This window comes from Tiliqua scincoides, chromosome 1, assembly GCF_035046505.1.
Source record: "Tiliqua scincoides isolate rTilSci1 chromosome 1, rTilSci1.hap2, whole genome shotgun sequence".
Classification (NCBI taxonomy): Eukaryota; Metazoa; Chordata; class Lepidosauria; order Squamata; family Scincidae; genus Tiliqua; species Tiliqua scincoides.
Window position 1 is genome coordinate 35,354,665 of NC_089821.1, and position 21,136 is coordinate 35,375,800.

The following is a 21,136-nucleotide window of genomic DNA, read 5'->3' on the forward strand; positions in this document are numbered from 1 at the left end:
AAGTGTTGGATGTGCTGCAATATCCCTCCCCTCATTACTCCATTAAACCTCTACCTTAGTAAGCTCTGTTGGCACTACCTGTCTACCCTCCTCCACCCCACTAGGGTGCTTAATATTGGCTAAAAGTAATTAATCAAAAAGTAAGCAAAAATCTGCTGGGGTTCAACCAACAGAATATGGAGGCAGATGGCAATTAACAAATATAACATGAGCACAAGTTCTTAGAGCTTAAACTTTACGTAAATTAGATATCATATAGCATGTAAGTGCCAGAGCTAAGAACAGAACCTAGATACCCCCTGTGGAAGCCATGCTGACTTTAACAGGATTATATTCATGTTTAAAGTTAAATCACATACTCCATGACCACACTTAATCAGAACCTCAATGTGCTGTCCAAACCAGAGCAGTTAAACCTATGTAAATAACAAAAAAAATATGAAAAGTAAAAACAGAGCCAATTAGATCCATTAAAATGTGAATTTACTGCACAGTAAAATGGGGGGAGGAATCATTTTTCACATCCACATGTGCCAGCAGCTCTAAAGTTTTATGATTTCAGTTCAACAAGTTAAGAGAAAAATCATATGCAGACTGTTCATTAGAGGAGAAAATATTTTCCTGAACGAAGGGTCGGGTTGCTATGACTGGTGTTGGTCATTAATTATTTCCATATATTCCAACAGCTTCCAAATATTAATGAAAATTTTGTCCTTCATCTAGAACTTCAAACACAGCTACTACTCATGTTCTAAAAAGTTGCCCACCCAGCCAGAGCCAGTGAAATACATCCATGCGATTTAGAGGATCAAAATATATCTTACAACCAGTAAATAAATGAAGTTTCGGAACAGATGATAACATCTACTCAATTTAAAAAACTTTTTAACATATATAAAGTCAACTGAATCATTACTTTATTGGATCTTAATGTTAAAGAAGTTACTGATTGTACTGAAGAATCAGACTAGTTCTAGAATCCAAACAGATGCATTTCTACAATTTTCCTCAAAGCAACAGTGCTTGATAGGTCATGACAACAGAGAGCAATTAAAATAAATACTTTCTTCTCATTGGTATTGTGGTCCTATTCAGGGTGAACATTTAGACCAACTACTATTTGTTCTTTTCCTTTTACATTTTTAGTTTTCTTTATTTTCATGCTGATTTTTTTACATCACCAACTATTATTGATAGAAAAAATTGGACAACCACTAGGACACCACTGATCCTTATAATATCAGGATGCTTATAGGAAATACTAGTGTCCATCTGTAGCAGTAATGTCCAGCAGCAATACAGAAAGTAGTCAAGCCACATCTTCAAGTGTAGGGTTCTGTTCTTTAGATTCTAATTTAGAAACCTGTAAAAATTTAAACAGCGTATTATTCTTTGATAAAAATGAAGAGTTAGGATAGAGCTCAGATAGGGCCTAAGTACACCTTATGCATAAATGCATGCAACAAACCCTCATTTTTTTAACACTTGCCAAAGACATTTATGGCTTCCTTTTAAACTGCAAGTACAGGTGTGCACTGCTTAATAACCATTAGCTTAATGATGGACCACATATATGACGGTGGTCAAAGCACAATAAAGATGCTCTTAATGAGGCAATCATGTCTCTCCTGCCATATGACTTGCACTCTTACAATTTACGCCCAAAACCCATTTACACCCATAACCTTTTCCCCACAGTACTGACAATGCTGATCTGGTTAAACCAAGTTATCTAAGGGCTTGATCCTAACCAGCACATAGGCCAGCATAAGTTCCCCGGGAGAGTCGCAAACGTGCTGTAAAGCACGTTTGCGCCTCCACGGGAGGAAGCAGCGTCAGTGCATATAGATGCGCTGACACTCGGAGCCCTGCAGAAGCCTCCTTGGTGGCTTCCTCGCCACCACTTGTGTCAGCGCACCTGTGCTGACACAAGTGGCAAAGGTAGGTGTGGGGGGCGTGGAAGAGGTAGGAGAGGGGCGTTTCTGGGCGGAGGGAGGGTGGTCGATGGTTGGCCCCAGGGGCAGGCACGCGGGGAGCCGGGGGCGGGGCTGGCATCTAGCAGTTATGCCGGATCTCAACCCCCGTCCCGAGGAAAAAAGGAGCGGCTTCAAGCTGCTCCACTCTTCTCCAGAGGCGGCACAGGTCAAAGGAGACCCATTAGGGCGAGTAGCCCTTACCCAGGGGTAAGGGGGAGAGCTTCCCATTGCCCCTGGCTGAGCCGCTGCAGCCAACAAACCTGAGATGGATGCAGCGCAAGCCTCCTGTCTTGCTTGATCCAGCACAGGTTTGGATTGCGCCCCAAGTTATCTGGTTTAAAGCAAGTTCCCAGACTTCTTTACAACTTCTGGGCAGTTCATGCAACCATATGCAAAATGTTTTCATTGTCAGGCCTGTCAGCCCATAAAATGATAATCTCCCCACTATCAGTAGAGTGGTCTCTTTGTTTCATATTGAAAATTGCTCAGGTGTTATCTCAGGAGTCATGCAAATGTGACGTGTTGATCAATGTCTTTGGGCAAATGAAATCTAAAAGGAAGCAGTAGCCTGTTTTCTCCTGATCCACCTATATTTTTCTTTAATAAGTGGCAACAGTCAGAGATCTGAGTCACAGTGTCTCTATTAAAAATAACCTTTAAGATGCCACAAAACCCTCTTAACAGTGGGGCCAAACGGCCATGAAAATGCACAAGATACACATATGTGAAAATTCTATGTAGCATTTCATATATGTAATATACAAGATATATAACCATACATGACAACGTGATCCTACACAACAGCAGTACTAGGCAATACATTAGCAGAGCAAAGGTAGTGTTAACACCTGCAGAGAGAGGCAGCAACACATTATCTCACCTGAAGCCTAAACAAACAGATACATAAGATTCTGCAGCTGCGCTAGAATTTGTCAGCAAAAGTTCCTCCCTGCTGCAACAAGCCAATTCAGCAATTTCACACTGGGGTCTCCTGCTCCTCCTCTACAATAATCATCTTTCTCCTTTGTTACAACAGTCAAGACTGAAATTCTCCTTGAAGAGTCTTCACAAATAATCTTTTAAGTTCCTGAGATTCCGGACATTGGTAAGTCTTCCAAACAACCGGAACACAGCAGCCGGTTATAAGGAACCTCTGCTTCTGAACAAGACACACAATTGGACATATCTGCTCAGACAGCCACAGAATTTAAAAAGAAATGTTGAGTTTCATAGCAATGATTAGTTGATGATTTATTTTAAATCTGACTTTTAAAAATCTATCCAGTATACAACACTGGTACAAACTTCTGAGATTGCTGCCTTATCCTTCCAGCATGGGATCCTGCATGAGCTGTTGCTCACAAGATATGTCCCAGGAACAGTTTCTGCACCCTACACTGGGTGATGCCCCAGCTTAAGGCTTTCCTTCTGGGTTTTGCTACAAAGAAACCAGTTCTCCATGAAAGAGAGAGAAAACTCCCACACAGTAATGTACAGCAACATTTATTTACTTATTAGATTTATATCCCACATTTCCTATGACATTTTGCAAGGATACTTGTGGACCAATGTACCAACCTGCAGTTCCACCCAGTAAAGCTGGGACATCTACCCACAAATAGATCTGCTTGCAAGTAAATCTGCAAACTGTAGGCAGAGTCTAGGCTGGAGCCTGAGGGGCACCTGCCCTAATTGCTATGCTAAGAAGGGGCACATTACTGCCCCTCAACCTCTGCCCTCTGTTATGGAGGAGGTGCTGCTGGCTTCGCACCACCCATTCTTTCTCCCATGGAGGCTCCCCTTCAAGGGGATTCTCCACAGGAAAAGGAACAGGTAGTGCAAAGCTGCTCCAGAGAGCGCTCACTCCTCCGGGGAAAACCCAGAAGTGATGTCACGTGACATCATGATGTCAATACCTTAGGTGCCAGGGCAGTAGGTTACAGCTCTGAGTATAGGACACTACATTAGCAGCACAAACCACTGAGTTTGGGGATGCCAGCAAACTAGATCTGTGCATGGGGAGCAGAGCGTGGAATTGCATGGGCCCACTGAACAGACAACAGCTAGGGCTGCCATCTGTCCTGTCATTCACACCACTGAAAGCAAAGACTTGGACTGCCAATGTTAACACTTTATGTGACCCAGCCTTCCCACAAGGCTGCAAGTCCTGGCAATATGGCACAGGCATCTGGCAAAGGCTAATGACTGCACCACTAGGCTGGGTAATTAGATACTTAAGCCCCAATAGATCACACCCATAAATTAGTACAAGGCACAGCAAGATTTAAAAACATGACCCTGCAATAATATCCAAATGAGCTCTCATTGAAGCTAGCAAGAATCGTTGCTTTTGACTTCACTGAAACTCAGGTCAGGTCTCAGTTGTGGAAAAAATGATGGAACAAGTTGTGTTTCTTTTTTTTCTTTTTTTAAACATAAGGACCACATGGTATCTTTTATCTTGAGTTTCCAGGAAGTTAGATACTATTACAGCATGTCTGGCATTTCAGGGAGGTGGGAATTAGCATTTTATTGCATGCATAAACATTATTAAAGGCAACCAAGGTGTAAAATCTTTGGCAGGGAAAATGTGGAGGTGTTAACATTCCTCTGTCCAGCACTTTTGTAGCAAAAGAAAATATATTAAAATAAAATGTTATGGCTGTGACCGAGGACCACAAGCAAGTCCTAATTGTTATGGCTGCTTCAACCTTTCCATACCTTCCAGTGCTCATTCTTAGAACAGGACAATACAGGTCCAGAAGTCTAGCTTACACCTGGAACTCTACCTACCTCTCAAGCTAAGTGGCAATGCAAAACAGGATTCAGTTATACCTCCTAAAGAAAGGGCAAGAAAAACAGCTCAATCCTCCACAAGGGAAAAGAAACAGAAAAAAAATAATAATGATAGATGCCCTGGCTGATTAAACCCATGCTTGTCCAAGTGTGAGAGCAGGTATTGCTAAAGAAAGTAGAGATAGCAAATCCACCATGAATCTGCACAGCATAAACTAAAGTTACACTAAGAGAGAACACAAATCTGGAAAAACAAACTAGACTGGCATCTAAAATCATTTCCATTTAATATGGAAATGCGGCGGCCCGTGTGGTCACTGGAGCTAGGCGGTTTGACTCTGTCAGTCCACTTCTCCAGGGGCTACATTGGCTGCCCATTCGTTTCCGGGCCCAATTCAAGGTGCTGTTTTGACCTTTAAAGCCCTATACTGCTCTGGGCCAGGGTATCTTAGAGATCGCCTACTCCCGTACAATCCGGCTCGTCCTCTCAGGTCATCAGAGAAGGCCTTTTTACAAGTGCCGCCGCCTAAGGAGGTACGTGGGGCGGCAGCAAGAAACAGGGCCTTCTCAGTAGTGGCACCAACGTTATGCAACTCCCTTTCCCTTGACTTGAGAATGGCTCCCTCTCTTGAGACTTTTCGGTGAGGCCTGAAGACCATGCTGTTTAAACAAGCCTTCTGACTTCATGGCCTTTTAAACTTTTTTTTATACATCTTTTAGTTGTTTTTTTACAGGACTGATTCCTCTATGAACTGCTGTTTTATGCTCTTTTTTATTCTGACTTTTATCTGACTACTGTTTTCTGGTTTTCTGAAACTGTTTTCTTGTTTTCTGACTACTGGTTTCTGTTAATGTGTTTTTAATATGTTTTTATCTGTTTGTTAATTATGGTTTAATCTGTTTTTAATAGATTCAGATTCAGACACCTTTATTAGGCATTATTAAGCATGCAAAAAAAAAACATACAGAAGTGCACAAACATAACATAGCAAACTACAAATAACACCTATAACCAAACACTTCAGAGAGTAGGGGCACGCTTCAGATTAGTCGCCACGATTTGTGAGATAAATTTAGCTATCTGAGAGACAATGTCAAAATCAGTGGAGGTTAATAAAAATTGCAATATAGGAAACTCCTCAGCAAGGGAGTTAAGGTGAAATTGAAGGGCCAGACATTTCCTTCTGGCCTCATTGTGAAGCGGACAATGAAGAAGAAGGCGGTCTAACGTTTCCACAGCCTGCTGAGGACAGGGACAAATTCTTTCCTGAAAAGAAATGCCATTAAATCTACCCCAAAGAACAGAAGATGGAATAGAATTACAACGGGCCATAGAAAAGGCCCTTCTAATCTTTGGGCATTCCAAAATATAAAGATAATTGGGAATTACGCCTACTTTAACCGGTAAGTGATAAAATAAAGGTGAACAGGTTTTATTAGCTGCAGATAAAATATTGGAGGAGTGAATATCCAGGAGTCTCCCTTTAATGAGCCTGAAAGCCTCGGCTTGGGACAAATGACCAAGTAAGTCAGGCTCAACTCCCAATTGTTTTATTTTTGCGCTCCAAAGTTTGTCAGAGAAGTAAGGGTCAACAAGGAGGTGATATAAAAGAGTGTTAGGGTCAGAATTATAGAACTGTTTTTAATATGTTCTAAGCCGCCCTGGGTCCCTTTAGGGAGAAGGGCGGGATAGAAATAAAGTTTATTATTATTATATTATTAATATCATTGGTATGCTGAAAAACTGAGGCTTACGCATCTCATATAGCTGTAACTAGAAGGGAAAGAATGTAAAATTCCAAGTCTCTCTACACACAGAAAACCTGGGCTAAGATATGGGTTTATGCCCCTATATAGGGCAGGAGGTCTGGTCTAGAGGGTTGAGCCTCCATTTGCCTGAAGATAACTTCCGAAGGTCACCAGTTCGAGGCCACCGGCACCGTGCGACATTGAAGCAGCTGACAAGCTGAGCCGAGCTATTCCATCTGCTCTGAGCGTGGGAGGATGGAGGCCAGAATGTGCAACCAGATCAAGAAAGAAACATCTGAATGTTGTGGTTTCTTGAAAGACAGAAACCTTCTTTCAAATTGTAAAAATCCCTACGGGGATTTAAATTGCCTGCCTATGTAAACCGCCTTGAATAAAGTCTAAGGAGAAATCTGAGGACCAAGAAAGGCGGTATAGAAATACCTGTATTTATTATTATTATGACTATGACTATGACTATATGAGATGGCCATCTCATGTTAGACTGTCTGTAGATATAAATGCAGAAGACCAAAAATCTGGAAGTCAGATAATAGCCAAATCATTATGCAACTAAAGAAGGCCAGAGTGTTGAATGTGGACATGGGAAACCCTGCTTTCAATTCCTGCCCAGTGATGAAGCTCCACAGTCACTTGGGGTTACTTACAGCCTCTCACCCTAACTACCACAGAGAAAGGGTTTGAACATTCAAATAAGTACCATACAACCCATCAAACACTGAAACAGGCTTCTGCATGTCTCTCTACAAGGCTTAGCTACTTTCTGGCCCAATCCCATCCCCCACCAGTTTATGCAATGCATAAACTGGTAGGGAGCATGTGCTGCATCCTATGGTGGGGGGACCAACCAGACAGCCCAGGACAGGCAAGTAAAAATATTTTTTGCTTACCTTTCCATAGGCCACCAAAGGGTCTTCTCAGACCTACGCTAGTGCATTGCTGTCGCCAAGATTCACCCCCTCCTGCCATGATCTGCCCCTGATCCACACCCTACATCACCTTACCTCCTCTGGGGCAGCCTGGATGAAACACAGGCATATGCACCAGCCAGTTGTGCCAGTGGTCCCACAGCACAAGACAATGATGAACATTTTGCAACCACTGTGACATCTTCTACCTTAAGAGCCCAATAAGATTGGGCTGTTAGTATTTGACCTCCATTTTTACATGCAGTTTCAGTGCTGAATTATTTTCTTCCTCCAAGAGACAGTTACATCTAACCACATCTCCTCTGTAAAAATGTCTGGTATATGCACGCATCTCCCACAACATTCTAACACTGAAGAATTTCAGTGGGTTTATGCCTACCTGTTCATCTATACACCTGAATTGCCAGGACCAGGCAGAATTATAAAGAAAGGGCCTCAGATCAAACCGGTTGTCGTCAGGACTATAGTCTGCAGCGTGATAGGATGGAGTGAGGGTAGTCATTTTGTGCCGATTGACAGAATACATTCTGAAGAAATGCTTGACCTTTGATGCCACCTGGTGTGCAAAACACAGTATTTCAGGGTCAAAGCTGAAGTTTCTCAGAATTCTAGATGAGAAAAGAGCACTAAAATATTGTATGCAGAAACTTTTAGCTCTACATATCTGAATGAATTCAATTACTACTGTATAATCACCACAGATATAGCTAGAAAATGCATCAGAACAGACACATAACCAAATCAATCTGCCACAAAGGATGGTTCAGACATCAAAGGCTACAATCCTGCTTACAGTTAGGGATTGAAGTAGCCTTTCTATGCAGGACTGCAAATTGCATTATGGAGAAAAGGGCTCTGATCACATTGTCATCAGGATGATAGGGTGGGTGTGGCTAGTGTGCAATACACCCCAACCAAACCTGGGAAACTTTTGCATGAAGAACAAGGCCCAGATCTCACTAGTTATAGTCAGGGTTGCCCAGAAATTGCAGAATAAGGCTGCCACAACTGTAGAAATTAACATAAGGGAAACTGCAAGCCACTGAATTCAGACATCAAACCCAACAATGGCTTGAGCCTCCAAACATACAAGCAAAAGCAGGACTTACACCTGCTTCCCTACTTTTGGTTTCCCATCTGTTCAGCATTCCTATTTCTACAGCGCAGTGATCTCCAAAGGCAGAACAATAGCCACAATCTTTGATAATGCACACATCATATCTAAGCACAGTTAGCAAAAAAAAATTGTTTACACTACGTTTGCAGTTCAAACCACTGTTTCTTATGAATTTGTCTATAATCACAAAGCATGGTAAACTCCGACATCATGCCAAGCCACAATTAAGCTTCCTTAACCATTGTTTCAAATGATGTCTGAAATGAGCCAATATATCAATGGAAGGGACATTCAAGATTGAAATGCGTTTAACTTTACTGAATTGTGCCGTTATTTCACTAGTTACCAGTGAAATGTCACAGACGGGCATTTTTGGAAAAGCAGGTTACTCCCATGGCCCTTTGCTTCTACCAACTGGTTCTCTTTGCTTCAGCCTTACCACCCCATGCCCCATAGATTTCATCTCAGCACCCCATCTCTGAAACCTGTCCACCATCCACACCCCACAACATGTGTGTGAAAAGCGAGAGCCTGAGCACGTTACCTCTCTTGGAGCACACATCGATTTCCACATTGTGAGCAGCTTACAAAACATGCTGTATGGTCCAGCCTTAGCTATCTTCCTTAGCTTGCCATAGACCGAGAGCTCAGCATAGGTCATCCCCATATCTGCCTAAAGTTACATACGCACCAGTGAGAAAGCAAAATACCAATTAAGTCAAAGACTGAATGCATAAGGAGCCGTCTTATACCAACTAAGAAACATGGCACATGCAGCTCAATGTTATGTGCTCTATACTGTCTGAACCTCAGACAGTCAGAGATTTTCTCCTAGCTTTCTATTTAAAATTTGATCTCCAGGGCACTCCAAAATACAGGCCAGATCAGTGCTTCTGCACATTCCACTGCCAAAATTCCCTTGAAAGTGTGGCAGGAACAGGAGAAGCCAATCAGTTCTGCACATAGTAGAAAAATCCAGCAATTTTTAAAGAAAAGCTTTTGCTTTACATTTTCTGCTCATTAGAAATGGGTGGTGGCTTTGATAACAAGCTTATAGGAATCTCCTAAACATTCTCCAGGTCAACCAGGCACATAAAGCCTCCTCTGCTGGAGGGACAGAACGTTGTCATTGTGCTATGCCAAGTTCCAGGAGGTTCCTGCCCGTGCCCAGCACAGACTGCTGCATATGCCAAAGAAGCATTTTAACAGAAGTACCCTGCCTTCTCTTTATAAATGCAAACACCAAGGCAGTGGCAAAAATATAATGCACTTCTACAAAATGAAACCCAAAATAAACAGGCACAGTAAGTCAAAACAAAATGTAACCTGCAACAGACAACCACGATGGTGTAGTAGTTTAAGAGTTGGACTTTGATGTGGAAGATCCACATTCAAACCCCTGCTTAGACATGGAGCTTCCTGGTTGACCATGGGCCAATGGACAAGTTTCTGGAGGAAAAATCCATTCCAGGTTACAAGCCATGATGTGTATGTGCAACCTCCTGATTTTAGAAATGGGTTATGTCAGAATGCCAGATGCAAGGGAGGGCACCAGGATGCAGGTCTGTTATCTGGTGTGCTCCCTGGGGCATTTGGTGAGCCACTGTGAGATACAGGAAGCTGGACTAGATGGGCCTATGGCCTGATCCAGTGGGGCTGTTCTTATGTTCTTAAGATCCACGTTCAAATCCCTGCTTAGCCATGGAGCTTCCTGGTTGACTAAGGGCCAATCACTGCCTCTCAGCCTAACATATCTCACAGGGTTGTTATGAGGACAAAAAAAGGGAAGGAACTATGTACACCTGAGCTCCTTGGAGAAAGGGCAATATAAAAAATGTGATGAATAAGCAAACACTACACCACATATATATGATGGTATAACCTGTCAGATCTCCTTCGGGAGAGTATTCCACAGAAGTGTTATGACTGCTGAACAGGCCCTCCACAAAGTTTTGGAGAAAAGGGTCCATTTGTTTTTTTTTTAAAATGCCTTAATCAAAATCCAGTTTTTCTTTGGGAAGGTTTGTTTCCCCCCCCCCCCCAAGGTACAACATCTACATCATTATAGACGCCTGCATCATCATCATACAGAAGGCTTAAAAGAAATTTTCATACGCACAGCACTTTACCTCATCTGTCTGAGCGACCTGACCTTCAGTCAGGGGCTCCAACTCTGCTGTTGGTGGTGCAGATATAATACTGTGCAGGACAAAGAAATCAAGTTAATCAGAGTCTGCTTAAAAATAAGAAAAGAACACCATTCACCCACAAGAAAAACACTACCTGCTAAGAGAGTGTACCTCTGTCAAGGGCTGACCATTTTTCACCTGCTCATTTGGGGGGTGAGGCTGTTGCAGGTCTTGCACACAAAAGGAACGCAGAAGTTTTAATCCCTGCTATCTCCAGATAGGGCTTGGAAAGTCCTATCTGAAGCCCTGGAGAACTGCTGGCAATCGCTGCAGACAGTACAGAGCTAAATGGACTGATGGCCAATTCTATACAAGACAACTTCAATTGCTCCAAAACATAGATGGATTGTATGCTGTTAAAAGCTTTAGAAACTGGTTCAATATTTATAATGAGATATTTAATAGCAAATGTGGTCCAGGTTCAATCCAAATATGGGGTTTTTAATTTCAGTTTTAAACCACGCTGTTCTATGTTTAGCCAGCCTATTTAACCCATTTTATAGGTGTACACATTTGGCCCCTGTTGCGTATATGCTAACCCCTGCTAATTGGGTAAGAGGCACTTTTTCAAGTGGGTGCTCCTTTTTTTAGCAGGGGGAGAGTAACTGGCCCACCTCACCCCAGCACTGTCTGTTCTAGTGGCTGCCTGCTGGTATTCCTTGGCATCTTTTTAGATTGTGAGCCCTTTTGGGACAGGGAGCCATTTAGTTATTTGATTTTTCTCTGTAAACCGCTTTGTGAACTTTTAGTTGAAAAGCGGTATATAAATACTGTTAATAAATACTGTTAATAATATGCAACGTTGCCCAGAAATGGCTTAAAGGAAAACAAGTGAGAACATCCAGGCAGTTTTAAATGGCACACAGTTCTATGAGAACACTACTTAACAGCAAAATGGTGCATCTCTAGCTTTTTAGATTGTATGCAGCACTTCAAAGGATTATGCTCATTAAGGGCTCAATCCTATCCAATTTTCCAGCAGTACAGCCCCAAGTCAATGGAACAAATGTTCCCTTACTTTGTGGAGGATTCTGTAACTACCATCCCACCACAGGATGTAATGCACACCCATTGGCACAGCTACACCAGGGCTGGAAAGTTGGATAGGATTTGGCCCTAATGCAGTAAGATTATGTTAATTAATCATTTCCCCAAACCCTAGGTTAGCCAATGGTCTTGAAGATCACAAACAAGCAAGAGTATTCAAGTGGACATTCATACACAGCCAGCCAGCCTGATTCCCCAGGACCCTGTCTGCAGTCAACCTGGTAGACCACACTCCAAAACAATTACAGTTCCCACATTTACATGCATCAGAATATAATTTAAGAAATTGTAAGCATGCATTCCTCTAAAAGCCTTCTAGCAATGTGTCAGTGTCAAAATGACTGTCTAACAGCATTACCCTTTGTCTATTTAGAAGTAAGCCCCATTAAACTCAATGAACTTAAGCCATTTCTGCCCAATGTTGCATATACGCAACAGGGACCACACGTGCACACCTGTGGGCTGGGCAGAAACGGATTAAGCCCAGTGGAGTGTGCATAGGATTGCTTCCTAAATATGGTTGATCTCAGAGACAGTTTCTTGATGGTCAAGAAAACAGCCAGATTCAGTCAAGTTCTGAATGACAACAAGAAATACTAATTTCTTTAAAAATGACTATCCAAGTATCAGAAGGTGAAATTAGGATCAGAATTCTATAAAACTAGATAACACATATGACCACTAAAGAGGAGGAAGTGGAGTCCAGATGGTAGCTCAGCTTAAGGTAGAAGAAGGGCCCAAGCTTCACCACTCTACCCCTTACCTTCTGAGTGACATTAGATGAAAATTCTCAATACAATATTGTATAAAACTTCTCAGATCTGTCTTGCTAATTCCACCAATTGGGTTGATATCAGCACTGGAGCAGTCATATTTTGTGAAATATCCCCGAAGGCTGAGGGTAAGAGCATACAAATATATTTTTTTAACTATACAGTATTTATATACAGCCTTTCACCCAACCATATTTCAGGACCATTTACAGAAGAATAAATACTTTTAATTAAAATAATCTGGAGTCCAACAAGCTGCCCATAATATTATAGCTGGGAAACATTTTTATTTGTTTCAGGATAAAGTTGACAACCTGGAGACTAAACAACTGGTTCCATGCACTCAGGTGAAATCTAGGCTCTATTCTCTCTCTCTCTCTTTCTTGGTCTTGTGTGGCTTTTGTAACTCAGAGGAGCAGTGCAGGAAGCCTTCTGGAAGACTTCCAATAAGGGTTCTCAGGAACATGGCGAGAATCATTAAAGAATTCAGCATTCAACTCTGCAGAGCTCAAAATATACCTGTTAACAGTAGTGTTCTAATTTTCAGACACACATTTTTATCTAACCCATTTAAGATTTGGAAGAGGCTTCTAGCATTAAAATTAGTATCATCTCATTTGTATTCTCCTACACCTTTGTCATATGGAATGCCAGAAATATCAGAAACTTTCTCAGGAGGAGAATCCACAATGGGTCACTACAGAACCAAAGCATCCTGGAATGATCAACTATACCAGGGGTCTCCAAACCCCGGCCTGGGGGCCAGATGCAGCCCACAGCACGGCCAACCTCTTGTCCCCTGAAAGCCTCTGGCCCACTCAACTGAACAGGACCAGAACTGTGCTCTGATTCTGTCTGGAGGGTGTTCTGAGGGCCAGAGAGGTTAAATGAATGAGCCCATTCATTCATTTATTCACTCATCTAAGTTCCATCTCTAATTTATTTATTTAAATTTTATATTTAATTTTTTTTTTCTGGCCCTCCACACCACGCCAGATATTTGATGAAGCCCTCTGGCCAAAAAGTTTGGAGACCCCTGAACTATATCACCCCTGCTAACTAGTAAGAGGCACTTTTTCAAGTGGGTGCTCCTCTTTTATTCAGCAGGGGGAGAGTAACTAGCCCACCTCCCCCCAGCAGTGTCTTTTCTAGTGGTGGTGTTCTTTTGCATATTTTTAGATTGTAAGCCCTTTGGGGACAAGGAGCCATTAGTTATTTGATTTTTTTTCTGTAAACCGCTTTGGGAACTTTTTGTTAAAAAGCGGTATATAAATAGTTGTTAATAATAATAAATAATAATAAATAATAATAATACCACCAAGCTGTCAGCAATCAGACCTTATGGTCATTTTGGTGAATTACTACTGACAGAAGCAGGAATCTAATTGTTTAAAATTAACTTGCTTAGCATTATTAAGTGGCCTTCCTCACCCCAGCAGTGTCTTTTCTAGTGGCTGTCTGCTGGTATTCTTTTGCATCTTTTTAGATTGTGAGCCCTTTGGGGACAGGGAGCCCATTAGTTATTTGATTTTTCTCTGTAAACCACTTTGTGAACTTTTTGTTGAAAAGCAGTATATTATTATTATTATCATCAATAATAATATTTGTCAACAATTTTTAGTTAGGTGCATGACAGTAAACTGAGAAGACAGCAGGTGTATACAAATACATAAATCTTATTTTCTTACAGTTAATTGCAGGCACCTAATTAGAATGGGGTACTTCACAAAAATCAGATGATCACAGACTGCTGAAGTATAGAGCCAAAGTATCTTTTAAGCATGATGTAATTGCATGATTGAATCTCTGAAAAGTTTCAAGATAAACACTCCTACCTTTCATCCACATTAGCAGACCCAAGCACCAATAGCCCACCAGGCATTCCACGGGTCCACAGGCATAATTGTGCAAACAGGTAGGCAAGCACCATTCGTAATCTGGCCTAAAATTCAATTTTATAAACAGGATTTTAAATCAAGAAGGAATTCTTAAATGATAGTTCATGGCAGAGTTGCAGCCAGGTACTGGTAGTGGTTTTGACAGTGAAGGTGATTTGTACCAGTTTAAACCTTTTGTGATACAAAACCATTTCCAGTTTGTGCTCACTTTTTTCTCAACATTCCAAGCCTTGGGAAGCCCTGCAGAGGGCTGTGCAGGGTTCCCCGCACTTCTGCAGCCTGCTGAAGCCCCAAGTGAGTAAAAGCACCCCCTCACTCCCCTTTAGCGACATGATCGTAGGGATTCCATCACTGCTTCTCCTCTTCCCCCCCTGCCCCTTAAAGGGACAGGGCAACCTTTAGACAAAGTGGTGGTTGCAACCCACCAGTTTGAGTACCACTGATCTACAGCATGGGTTGATGTATCACAATAGTCTTCCAGGAGCCACAATGAAAAATGATCATTGCTAATCAAAGATGGTGTTGCCTAAACATCCGAGACAGTTTAAAATTTTGCCAGGTACTTTTCCAACACATTTCGTGTTTGTATCTCAAAAGGAGCAATCCTGGTGTACATTGGTACATGTCACTGCCCATAATTGGCAATGGTATTGCATGAGGAGAAAGCTAAAATTGCAACAAGGGAAGACACTGTGGGTCTTGAAAAGGAGAAATCAAAGTTGAAGATCTACCTCTGCCACACTCTCATTCCCAAACTCCTAGGCTAGGAAACTTTAAGTAAATCAGGAACTGCCAAAGAGAGGAAATGCATTGTACCTCCTGGAAAGATAAGAATAATGAAAAATAAGCAGCTTTAGCACACTACCTGCACATTCTGTAGGGCCAGGTTTTCCCTGCTGCTTCCTCCATGCACTTGATACTGCGGCAATCGTCCCATTGCTGACTTGAAAATCCCCCAAATGGCTTTCACTGCTCCATCTATGTTTATATTTATATGATAACTGGGATAGAGAAACACATATTGACCTCCAATAAATATAGCCCCTACATCAGTTACTATGACCCCTTCATACATTTGTTATTATGACATCCCCCCAGCACATCCACTTGTTACACATAACTTGAGCTGAATCAGACCTTATAGCCTTTCTTTTAAAAGCACACCATGTGCACTGCAATTAGGTATTCATTATTTCTGTACCAGCCTAACTCTTCAGCCAAAGATTTGGCTCTGTCACGTGTATCCTGGGAAGAGTTCTCACTCGCCATGTAACATGTTGTTAAGATGCGTCCACAGAGTTCCCTAGGGTCTTTTGGTGTGTAGGCCTCATTGTTTATTATCTTCCGCACATCATCCAGCACATTCTGATCTGAAAATAGTAAAAAGAGATAGGATCTGAATAACTCCATCTTTCCATGTCTGACATTGGAAGAACACAGTTACAACATTTCACAAAATCTGGAAGTTTTTATATCTCTTTTTCACCACCTTATGGACTGAGGTCTCTCCTATTATTACTTTCAGTCTTTCCTACTACAGGTCCAGCCTTGTTATACATGGATTTTTTTATACACGGATTTGACTCAACACGAATGGCCCCCTGCAAATGAGAAGGAATGCGCAGATCCCTGGAGAAGGGAAAAAATGCACCATTTAAAAATCACAGTTTTAAAAACTGCTTTTTACTGTTGCAGGGAGACAGTCATACAAGTGATTACAGGCATAACCTAAGTATCCACAGATTTTTCTATCTCAAAGCTGATGAGAAAGGCCCTTTAAAGGAAAACGGTCATTTACATGCCAGAGAGGGCAGCTAGCTGACAATCCATCAATCATTCTCTCTGCAGGCTTCACTTCTCCCTTCCTCCTGAAAGAAGGCTAAATGGCAGCGATTATAACCCTTTCCATTCTTTCCCCCTTGCTGGGGCTCCTAGTGAAGGGAGGGATTGCTGCCTCCTAGTGAAGCCTAAGCGCCTGGAGAGAGACTGCTTGCCTCTGTGTGCATTACAAAGGTCAGAAAGGCTGTTTTTAATTCACTAGAGCAAAGAGACTTTTTAAATTGATCTGCTATAGTGTGTTTTTTGCCATCCATGTGAGTTCTCAGAACGCAATCTTCACCAATAACGACACTCAACCTGTATACTGAATCAACTCTACAAAACCAAAATTGAGCAATGACTGAACACAGACTATGCCTCAGTGTTATTTATCAGCAATTTTTAGGTGCATAATTCCCAGCAATTAAAATTGCCTTTCTGCATTTCTGCAGTCCTCTATGTCACAATGTCTTTACTATAAGTTAAACTGCCTAAGGAAAATCTCTCTGAGATTTAAAAGTTCAGAAATGCTTCCTGCTGTCAATTTAATACGTTACACATGAGCTAGACCGAGTATTGTCCCACTTTTCTTTCAAAAGCTTTAAGTACAGCTCCACTGTTCAACGCAGATCCCCTCATTAAGCATACAGTCTATATGTGGAGAGGACTGAAGTCCAATACCGTGAATTCAGTGTGCAACCTAGAATCTTTCCCAGAATTCTCCACAGGTTTCTGTGGCAGATACGCCACACAGCAAATGAAGTAGGAAAAGTTCCATGAAAGTTTGAAAATGACTGATTTTAAAACATTACAGTTGTTTAGGTATACTTACTTCCATTCTGTACTGCGCCACAAACCTGAAAACACATGGAGTACACAATGCAGGCCGCAGCACAGCTGTCCACGCCACCACTAAGTGGTAAGAAAAATCCACCCTTAAACAGATGGCAAAAAAAGAGTCAGGAATTGTGTATCCAATTCTTAAAACATCTGAAGAAGACGATTACATCATTTCTTTAGCCCACTGTTACACAACCTATTCCAGTCGCATCTTGTTAACTTCTGACACAAGCAATTCCAAGTGATCATCATGTCATCCAATTATTTTAGGCTTAAAAGTGCTTGCACACTCTAGCATAATCTCAAAAAATAGCTTTAAAAAATATGGACTAAAATAAACCCACAGCAGGGTCAGATAGGATATAACAAAGACTCCCTGCATTGGCTTGGTGGGACCAAGTGCCACTTGGGACCACTCCCCTCCCAGAACAGTCCCCTGCAATGACTAGTCCATCCGGCTATGAAACAACTTTCAGAAGGCGTTTGACACGGTCCCTCACCAAAGACTACTGAAAAAACTCCACAGTCAGGGAATTAGAGGACAGGTCCTCTCGTGGATTGAGAACTGGTTGGAGGCCAGGAAGCAGAGAGTGGGTGTCAATGGGCAATTTTCACAATGGAGAGAGGTGAAAAGCGGTGTGCCCCAAGGATCTGTCCTGGGACCGGTGCTTTTCAACCTCTTCATAAATGACCTGGAGACAGGGTTGAGCAGTGAAGTGGCTAAGTTTGCAGACGACACCAAACTTTTCCGAGTGGTGAAGACCAGAAGTGATTGTGAGGAGCTCCAGAAGGATCTCTCCAGACTGGCAGAATGGGCAGCAAAATGGCAGATGCGCTTCAATGTCAGTAAGTGTAAAGTCATGCACATTGGGGCAAAAAATCAACACTTTAGATATAGGCTGATGGGTTCTGAGCTGTCTGTGACAGATCAGGAGAGAGATCTTCGGGTGGTGGTGGACAGGTCGATGAAAGTGTCGACCCAATGTGCGGTGGCAGTGAAGAAGGCCAATTCTATGCTTGGGATCATTAGGAAGGGTATTGAGAACAAAATTGCTAGTATTATAATGCCGTTGTACAAATCTATGGTAAGGCCACACCTGGAGTATTGTGTCCAGTTCTGGTCGCCGCATCTCAAAAAAGACATAGTGGAAATGGAAAAGGTGCAAAAGAGAGCGACTAAGATGATTATGGGGCTGGGGCACCTTCCTTATGAGGAAAGGCTACGGCGTTTGGGCCTCTTCAGCCTAGAAAAGAGACGCCTGAGGGGGGACATGATTGAGACATACAAAATTATGCAGGGGATGGACAGAGTGGATAGGGAGATGCTCTTTACACTCTCGCATAATACCAGAACCAGGGGACATCCACTAAAATTGAGTGTTGGGCGGGTTAGGACAGACAAAAGAAAATATTTCTTTACTCAGCGTGTGGTCGGTCTGTGGAACTCCTTGCCACAGGATGTGGTGCTGGCGTCTAGCCTAGACGCCTTTAAAAGGGGATTGGACAAGTTTCTGGAGGAAAAATCCATTATGGGGTACAAGCCATGATGTGTATGCTCAACCTCCTGATTTTAGAAATGGGTTATGTCAGAATGCCAGATGTAGGGGAGAGCACCAGGATGAGGTCTCTTGTTATCTGGTGTGCTCCCTGGGGCATTTGGTGGGCCGCTGTGAGATACAGGAAGCTGGACTAGATGGGCCTATGGCCTGATCCAGTGGGCTGTTCTTATGTTCTTATAACTTCATTAAGGAACAATATAAAAGAGCTGCAAATTGAACATAGTTATTTCTGTTTTCTTTTGCAGGTCTTAAAACATACTTATTGCCAAAATCAAACTTCCTCGAGTGCTTGAAAAAGCAGTATATAAATGAAGTACATGCAGCCCTCCAAATTGTGGGTTCGGTACCCACAGATTTGAATAACCACAGATATCAAACCCACAAGATGGACCACCTATATCCCTTTTTTTTCTTTTCACGTTTGTTACTTTTCCACTGCTGTTGTACCATTGGCTTTATCATTCACAGTTGCCCAAAGAGAAATCAATATAGGCATGCACCACTTAACAACCTTCCGCTTAATGATGGACCGCATATATGATGGCAGTCAAACCACAACAAAGAGGCTCTTAATGAGGCAGTCAGGTCTCCCATAGCCTGCAGCAGTGTGTGTGTCAACACAACAAAGAGGTTCTTAATGCAGAGAAGAGGCAATCCATCTCCAATAGCCTGTGCAGCCAGTTGGTGTTTGGCAGGAAGTGTCTGTTTAACATGGTTGGCAACCTTCAGTCTCGAAAGACTATGGTATAAGCCTACAGCACCCAGTATTCCCAGGTGGTCTCCCATCCAAGTACTAACCAGGCCTGACCCTGCTTAGCTTCCAAGATCAGACGAGATTGGGCATGTGCAGGGTAACAGTTGCTGCACCTGTTTAACATAAGAACATAAGAACAGCCCCACTGGATCAGGCCATAGGCCCATCTAGTCCAGCTTCCTGTATTTCACAGTGGCCCACCAAATGCCCCAGGGAGCACACCAGATAACAAGAGACCTCATCCTGGTGCCCTCCCCTACATCTGGCATTCTGACTTAACCCATTTCTAAAATCAGGAGGTTGCGCATACATATCATGGCTTGTACCCCATAATGGATTTTTCCTCCAGAAACTAGATGCCAGCACCACATCCTGTGGCAAGGAGTTCCACAGACCGACCACACGCTGAGTAAAGAAATATTTTCTTTTGTCTGTCCTAACCCGCCCAACACTCAATTTTAGTGGATGTCCCCTGGTTCTGGTATTATGTGAGAGTGTAAAGAGCATCTCCCTATCCACTCTGTCCATTCCCTGCATAATTTTGTATGTCTTAATCATGTCCCCCCTCAAGTGCCTCTTTTCTAGGCTGAAGAGGCCCAAACGCCGTAGCCTTTCCTCATAAGGAAGGTGCCCCAGCCCCGTAATCATCTTAGTCGCTCTCTTTTGCACCTTTTCCATTTCCACTATGTCTTTTTTGAGATGCGGCGACCAGAACTGGACACAATACTCCAGGTGTGGCCTTACCATAGATTTGTACAACGGCATTATAATACTAGCCGTTTTTGTTCTCAATACCCTTCCTAATGATCCCAAGCATAGAATTGGCCTTCTTCACTGCCACCGCACATTGGGTCGACACTTTCATCGACCTGTCCACCACCACCCGAAGATCTCTCTCCTGATCTGTCACAGACAGCTCAGAACCCATCAGCCTATATGTGAAGTTTTGATTTTTACACAACAGAGACACAGACTGGGTTGAATGTTCACTTAATGACCTAATCGCATAACAATGGCGATAAGGGAACGCATCCCCATTGTTAAGCGGCGCACGCCTGTACACTCAGTGTGTCTGAACAACAAACGGTTCTGTGCACACCTTTGAGGTTTCCCCTCATTCTATCCTTGTTCTTGTATTTGGTATCTTACCACCTTTCCTTTTTCTGCGGAATGATACATGTAGGGATAAAGGCAGATTCGGTGGACGCTTCTTCAGTGAAGAAATCAGCTCTGTAATTATCATTTTGTGACCAATCTCAGAAAGGAATCAGACTGAACAACAGCACATTTAAATTCAAAAAGGTACCTTCCCAGTGTCTGAAGTCTCATGTAGGTTCTACCATCACATAGTCCAGAAAACAGAATGCTTAAAAGCTAAGAATAGGAGAAAATGGGCATTCTTACCTGTTTACTACGCCTTAAGTAGTCCCAAAGCCAACACGCAGGGCCAAGACTGGAAATAAGAGAAGGAAGACTTAAGATGCGTAAGGAAAGGATGCTCTTCCTAAGTAATGCAATTTTTTTCCTCCTAAGACCAAAACTGTCATCTACATTTTATTCTAATGCAGCGCTCTCCATTTATACAGTGCTTTTAGAATCAAATATGTTTCACCCCTGCTCCTTTCCTGCTGTTTTCCCAGTCTCCTTGTTTCTTCTCTTGCCTTTTAGTCCCA

The 21,136-nt window shown here is 42.4% G+C and overlaps 1 protein-coding gene and 1 pseudogene across 1 annotated transcript in view; both read right to left on the reverse strand.

Moving 5' to 3' along the window:
• Window positions 1–493: 493 nt before the first annotated feature.
• Window positions 494–21,136, reverse strand: part of NADSYN1 (NAD synthetase 1) — a 30,978-nt gene continuing 10,335 nt past the window's right edge. The window contains exons 12-21 of the mRNA XM_066631716.1: window positions 20,868–20,916; window positions 17,143–17,245; window positions 15,694–15,862; window positions 15,358–15,493; window positions 14,430–14,536; window positions 12,585–12,716; window positions 10,715–10,784; window positions 9,130–9,258; window positions 7,848–8,024; window positions 494–1,363 (exon numbers count right to left, since the gene is read on the reverse strand). Of these exons, the coding sequence (XP_066487813.1) occupies window positions 1,310–1,363; window positions 7,848–8,024; window positions 9,130–9,258; window positions 10,715–10,784; window positions 12,585–12,716; window positions 14,430–14,536; window positions 15,358–15,493; window positions 15,694–15,862; window positions 17,143–17,245; window positions 20,868–20,916 (1,126 nt within the window). The 3' untranslated portion in view covers window positions 494–1,309. The remainder of the gene's footprint in view (window positions 1,364–7,847; window positions 8,025–9,129; window positions 9,259–10,714; window positions 10,785–12,584; window positions 12,717–14,429; window positions 14,537–15,357; window positions 15,494–15,693; window positions 15,863–17,142; window positions 17,246–20,867; window positions 20,917–21,136) is intronic.
• On the reverse strand, window positions 19,462–19,575 carry LOC136637162 (5S ribosomal RNA; annotated as a pseudogene).